The sequence below is a fragment of the Hemitrygon akajei genome, chromosome 11 (assembly GCF_048418815.1).
Source record: "Hemitrygon akajei chromosome 11, sHemAka1.3, whole genome shotgun sequence".
NCBI classification, from domain to species: domain Eukaryota; kingdom Metazoa; phylum Chordata; class Chondrichthyes; order Myliobatiformes; family Dasyatidae; genus Hemitrygon; species Hemitrygon akajei.
This window is the reverse complement of record NC_133134.1, coordinates 26,026,096-26,032,611: the sequence shown is the minus strand read 5'-3', so window position 1 is coordinate 26,032,611 and position 6,516 is coordinate 26,026,096. Positions and strand designations below refer to the sequence as shown.

Below are 6,516 nucleotides of genomic sequence, written 5' to 3'. Positions count from 1 at the left end.
ATAGAAATGTCATGCTTACTCTGATCTAATCCCTCCATGATCGCAGTAAGTGTCCACACTGTTGTTGTTCAGGAAACAAGCAGCTACTGTATAGAAATTGCAAAGCAAAAACGCCCTCAAAAAGAAATCTGATAATGACCAGACAATGCTTTTTTTTTGTGCTGTATTTATCGACATGTTGTCTTGAAGACGACTTCTCGGATCATGTGACACACTCTCAATGCCGCACTAGAGTAATAACCACTATTGTTGTGCTCACAGCTCATTGACACAGCAACAAATTTTGCAGTGTCCAGAATCCCACCAGTCTGATTACACTGGAAACAACAGACCGCACACAATAGCATTGACTTTGGGCTGATACTGACCCCAAAACATTTCCCATGTGCGGAACTGCTTTCCGAATTATGGGGGAGTATAAAAACTTTGGTTTTTTTTTTTGCATTTATAGCCAGTCTGAAATGAAAGTAACAATGGGCTCAAGCTGCCTTGTTACCACAGCGACATCCAATTAACACTCTGGTTGGTCACATACCCAAGTGCCTGCCTGAGACTGTCCAATGGCAAGCCTCTGAAGTGATCATTAAATTGTATCACATGTGAAATCGTGCCTTGTGTCAGAAGAAAATTGCTGTAATTTTTTTAATTGATTACCTAACAACAAACACCAAATCCTTACTACCACTTTTACTAATTACGCTGTATTTCTGGCTTTTCTTGCTTATATTTCTTTTATTATTTGTGACACTTCAGAGTGTGACAGACTGTATAGAGAGCCAAGTATACATCATGAATTCAAGTGGTGACAGCTGACAGTGATGACACAGTCACTAGCAAAAATAGAGCCACAAAGAGCCTGAAAATTATACCCATATCTGCTTAAAATAACAGTCATCCGTCTAAAAAATATAGTAAAACTATTTGGTAGATTTGCACTATGGAAGCTCTGACTTTATAACATCTTAAAGTAAATCAACAAACTTCAGCAGTGGTTAAACTTATCCACTGATGGTCCTCAACAGCCCTTTCTCACCACTATTCATTCAGTGAAGGTGGAGGTTTGGAACATTCCCTTCACTATGGTGGGAGATAACCTCATTCACTGTAACATCACTGAGTTCATCCAGACTGACGTATTTGTGATGGATGTGGTTCTCTGTCACCGCCACCACCCGCACGCCATGCTTGTCCGGTCCCAGCTGGCAGCCTATGGCCGAAGTCACCACCATATCCAGGTTATTAAATTTGCCACCGGCGTTCCGATGGTAATGGCCAGAGAAGACAGCCTTCACACCTGGAACAGATAAAAAAAAATCCATGCATTAAGATAGATTAATATTGTTGGGAAGCTTGGGGCTTGAGTTTGCCGTGGTAGTGTAGTGGTTAGCACAACACTTCACAACAGCCAGCTGTAAGTTCAGGGTTCAATTCCCACCACTGTCTGTAAGCAGACTGTACATTCTCCCCAGTTATTATGTGGCTTTACTCTGGCTCCCTCCCACATTCCGAAGATGTATGGGTTAGGGTTAGTGTGTTCTGAATCAGAATCAGAATCCAGTTTATCATTACCAGCATGTGTCATGAAATTTGTTAACTTAGCAACAACAGTTCAATGCAGTACATAATACAGAAGGAAAAAATTAATAATAGATAAATAAGAAAATCAATTGGAGTATACGTAAATTGAAAAGATTTAAAATTGTGCAAAAAAACCAGATATACTATATATTTAAAAAGTGAGGTAGTCTCCAAAGATTTAATGTCCATTTAGGAATCGGATGGCAGAGAGGAAGAAGCTGTTCCTGAATCGCTGAGTGTGTGCCTTCAGGCTTCTGTACCTCTTACCTGACGGTAACTGAGAAAAGGGCATGCCCTGGGTGCTGGACGCTGCCTTTTTGAGACACCGCTCCTTGAAGATGTCCTGGGTACTTTGCAGGCTAGTGCTCAAGATTAGAGCCGACTAAATTTACAACCTTCTGCAGCCTCTTTCAGTCCTGTGTAGGCACCAAAAGCATAGTGACAACTGTGGGCTGCCCAGCACAATCCTCACTGATTTGATTTGACTCAAACAAAGCATTTCACTGTGTGTTTCAGTGCACGTGTGACAAATCTTTATTTACTTTTATCTTTAGATGCATTTCACTTCTTTCTTTAGCTTCTTTTAGCAAGCAGCCTCACGTCAAAGGTTTCCATAATGATCAGCTTGCATATCAGCCATGCAAGGAATTTTGAAGGGTGTTTATATATTTTGCAACTAGTCTCTGAAATCATGATTACTTGCCACTGTACCCTACTGGATTCCACTGAATGAAGGCAATATGGAAACTGATATGCTGTTCCAAAGAGCCAATGGAATCAGCGAAGAATGCTTTTATAAGCACTAAATCTACACAGATTTACACAGCTCTCTTTGCAGGGTGAGCTGGCGCTTTCTCTCCCACCACGTTATTTTCCTTTGATCTTTTCAAAAGAGTGCGGCAAGCCTCAGAGCTTACAAGTCAGTGCGCTGGGACCTTGGGGAAAGCTTCTGAAATTCCCCAATGTGACCAAGTTTGTTGCTGCCAGCTGCTACAAGCCAGAGTTATATCGTGATGTTACAAACAAATTATAACAAAAAGCCCTAGAAGTTTAATATCAAATAAGTGATCTCATTTATATCCAAGTTCAAAGGGAATATTTGGTCAAATTATTCTTGAGTTCTTGTATTGCCGCTTTTAAGTGCAAAAGAAGAGCAGTGTTGCCTTGGAAAACCTTTCCTCTGTCTTAGTCTGGAATTAGAGGTTGGTGTTCAACTTCCACGCCTATGGCAGAGGAGAATGCTCACTCATTGTGCCAGGGTCACACCTCTGATTTAGTGACATTGTGAGAAGATGTGCTTTTCACATCCCCTGCATTGACACTTAAGAAGAGCAGGCTAGGCAGCTTTATTTTTATAGATAACATGGAAAAGAAATACCAGGAGAACACTTTACCTCTTCTACCTATCTGCTCACAGTTCCATACTTTCTCACCCCGACCCCTACTATCCACCTATCTACCCCTCACCTATCACTTGCTAGCTTGTGTTCCTTTCCCTGGTTATTCTGGCTTTCTGTCTCCTTTTCCAGTCCTGATGAATGGTCTCAACCCAAAATGCTACTGTTTATTCCCCTCCATAGATGCTGCCAAACTTTCTTAGTTCCTCCAGCATTTTGTGTTGTTCAAAATACCAGGGGAGTGATGTTTTAACTTTTGAGCCAAATAATAACACAGTACTGAAAGAAAAGGCCAGCAAGGCTGTGCAGCTAATAATCACTGCCAGAGACCTGGGTCCGATCCCATTTTCGGATATTGTCTGTGCAGAGTTTGCATGTTACCCCAGTGATTAGATAAGTGTTCTCTTGATATCTGGTTTCCTCCCACATCTGGAAGACTTGTGAGTGAGTGTTAAATCTGTCCCCGTGTGAGTGAGTGGTAAATCTGTCCCCGTGTGAGTGAGTGGTAAATCTGTCCCCGTGAGAGTGAGTGTTAAATCTGTCCCCGTGTGAGAGTGAGTGAATGGTAAATCTGTCCCCGTGTGAGAGTGAGTGGTAAATCTGACCTCGTGTGAGAGTGAGTGGTAAATCTGTCCCCGTGTGAGTGAATGGTAAATCTGTCCCCGTGTGAGAGTGAGTGGTAAATCTGACCCCGTGTGAGAGTGAGTGGTAAATCTGTCCCCGTGTGAGAGTGAGTGGTAAATCTGTCCCCGTGTGAGTGAGTGTTAAATCTGTCCCCGAGTGAGAGTGAGTGTTAAATCTGTCCCCGAGTGAGTGAGTGTTAAATCTGTCCCAGTGTCTGAGTGTTAAATCTGTCCCCGTGTGAGAGTGAGTGGTAAATCTGACCCCATGTGAGAGTGAGTGGTAAATCTGTCCCCGTGAGTGAATGGTAAATCTGTCCCCGTGTGAGAGTGAGTGGTAAATCTGTCCCCGTGAGAGTGAGTGTTAAATCTGTCCCCGTGTGAGAGTGAGTGTTAAATCTGTCCCCGTGTGAGAGTGAGTGGTAAATCTGTCCCCGTGAGAGTGAGTGTTAAACCTGTCCCCGAGTGAGAGTGAGTGTCAAATCTGTCCCCGAGTGAGTGAGTGTTAAATCTGTCCCCGTGTGAGAGTGAGTGGTAAATCTGACCCCATGTGAGAGTGAGTGTTAAATCTGTCCCCGAGTGAGAGTGAGTGTTAAATCTGTCCCCGAGTGAGTGAGTGTTAAATCTGTCCCCGTGTGAGAGTGAGTGTTAAATCCGTGTAGGGAGAGTATATTGAGGAGTATATGTGGAAAATAAAATACAAGGATTAATGTAGAATTAATGTAAATGTGTGGTTGATGAGCTGCAGAGTCTGTTTTTGTGCTGTATCTATGACTCAAATGGTCATTAGTGACAGAGTTGGGAGGAAGCAGGTAAATAGAGCGATGAATACTCTAGCCAGTGCTGAAGTCCAACATCAGCGACAGTTTGACAATGACTTAATTTGTTATTCCATACCGCCTCTCATTATTTTATTCTCCACAGTAATATCTTAGAAATGTAAGAAACCATTTCCCTCATATAAATGAACATTTCAGCCACAAGAGAGTGAAGGATGATTTCCTCAGTACATACTTTTCCTTCAATAATTGATACAGGTTATTCCAATTTCATAATTGATCTGAATATCTTTTCTCTCTGGAGAACTAAGTGACATACAATTTTACTAATATATTTTGAAAGATTTGCATAACTGGCTAACATTTTAATGTTTAAAAAATATTTCTGTAAAGTTTAATTTAAAATAAGTCACTGATGAAAAAATTTTTGAACAACTGAATTATACAAAAGCAATCTAGAATGTTTTTTTTGAAAAGAGCTTCATTGGGTAATGTGAGTCTTGAGACCTTCTGCAACTCAGTGTCACTCAAGGCTGCTCTGTGGTAATACTACTTGACATTTCAATTTATTCAGCTTGATCACATTTTATGGTCTGGTCACCTTATTCAATCATTTGACATTGTGAATAGCCGCACACTTCAGCAACCTAAACACACGGACAATGCAGAAGGATGCAAGAAACCACATCCAGACCAGGATAGCAAAGAAAGACATAAACATCATTAATGACACAGAGCATTTCAATAGGTGTCCAAATAAAATAGCATATAGGCCTGGGGGTAAAGAAATCAAGTCTAGATTTTTGAAGGTATCTGCCTATCATGCCTGTTCTCCTGCACTCATCTGGTCTGCTGTTAAAGGGTTAATCTCACTGACTCACCACTCTCAGGAGTTTCCGTAATGTAAGGTAGAGCTCAGGCACAACATAACCCTTGTCAAAATTAACAGTGAAATAAATGTCTATGTTTTTAAATGTCTACTTGACAGATAGACCTCAGTATGTGCGGTTGGGAGACTGTAGGTCTGACACAGTGGTCAGCAGCACAGGAGCGCCACAGGGAACCGTACTCTCTCCGGTCCTGTTCACCCTGTACACATCTGACTTCCAATATAACTCGGAGTCCTGCCATGTGCAGAAGTTCGCTGATGACACGGCCATAGTGGGGTGTGTCAGGAATGGACAGGAGGAGGAGTATAGGAAACTGATACAGGACTTTGTGATATGGTGCAACTCAAACTACCTGCGTCTCAATGTCACCAAGACCAAGGAGATGGTGGTGGACTTTAGGAGATCTAGGCCTCATATGGAGCCAGTGATCATTAATGGAGAATGTGTGGAGCAGGTTAAGACCTACAAGTATCTGGGAGTACAGTTGGACGAGAAGCTAGACTGGACTGCCAACACAGATGCCTTGTGCAGGAAGGCACAGAGTCGACTGTACTTCCTTAGAAGGTTGGCGTCATTCAATGTCTGCAGTGAGATGCTGAAGATGTTCTATAGGTCAGTTGTTAAGAGCGCCCTCTTCTTTGTGGTGGCGTGTTGGGGAGGAAGCATTAAGAAGAAGGACGCCTCACGTCTTAATAAGCTGATAAGGAAGGCGGGCTCTGTCGAGGGCAAAGTACTGGAGAGTTTAACATCGGTAGCTGAGCGAAGGGCGCTGAGTAGGCTACGGTCAATTATGGAAAACCCTGAACATCCTCTACATAGCACCATCCAGAGACAGAGAAGCAGTTTCAGCGACAGGTTACTGTCGATGCAATGCTCCTCAGACAGGATGAAGAGGTCAATACTCCCCAATGCCATTAGGCTTTACAATTCAACTGCCAGGACTTAAGAACTTTTTTTAAAGCTATTATTAATGCTTTTTGAGTTAGTGATTTAGATGCATATCATATTATTACTGAGTTAAGTATTGTATGTAATGAGTTTTTGCTACAACAAGTGTATGGGACATTGGAAAAAATGTTGAATTTCCCCATGGGGATGAATAAAGTATCTATCTATCTAATAATTCAAACAATTGATTGTGAAAGATTTAAGCACCTAAAGTTCGTAAGAAAAACCTAATTACCTAAAAAAACCCAAAAAAATTATAAAACACATTAATGTTAATAAGCCAAGTATGGAACTGATGATCGTT

The 6,516-nt window shown here is 41.7% G+C and overlaps 1 protein-coding gene across 2 annotated transcripts in view; it reads right to left on the bottom strand.

Annotated features, from left to right (window-relative positions):
* Positions 1–712: 712 nt before the first annotated feature.
* The window catches only part of cpped1 (calcineurin-like phosphoesterase domain containing 1), a 212,052-nt gene continuing 206,248 nt past the window's right edge, over positions 713–6,516 (bottom strand). For both annotated transcript variants that reach the window (XM_073060486.1, XM_073060487.1), the window contains exon 4: positions 713–1,294. In XM_073060486.1, the coding sequence (XP_072916587.1) occupies positions 1,044–1,294 (251 nt within the window). In that variant the 3' untranslated portion in view covers positions 713–1,043. The remainder of the gene's footprint in view (positions 1,295–6,516) is intronic.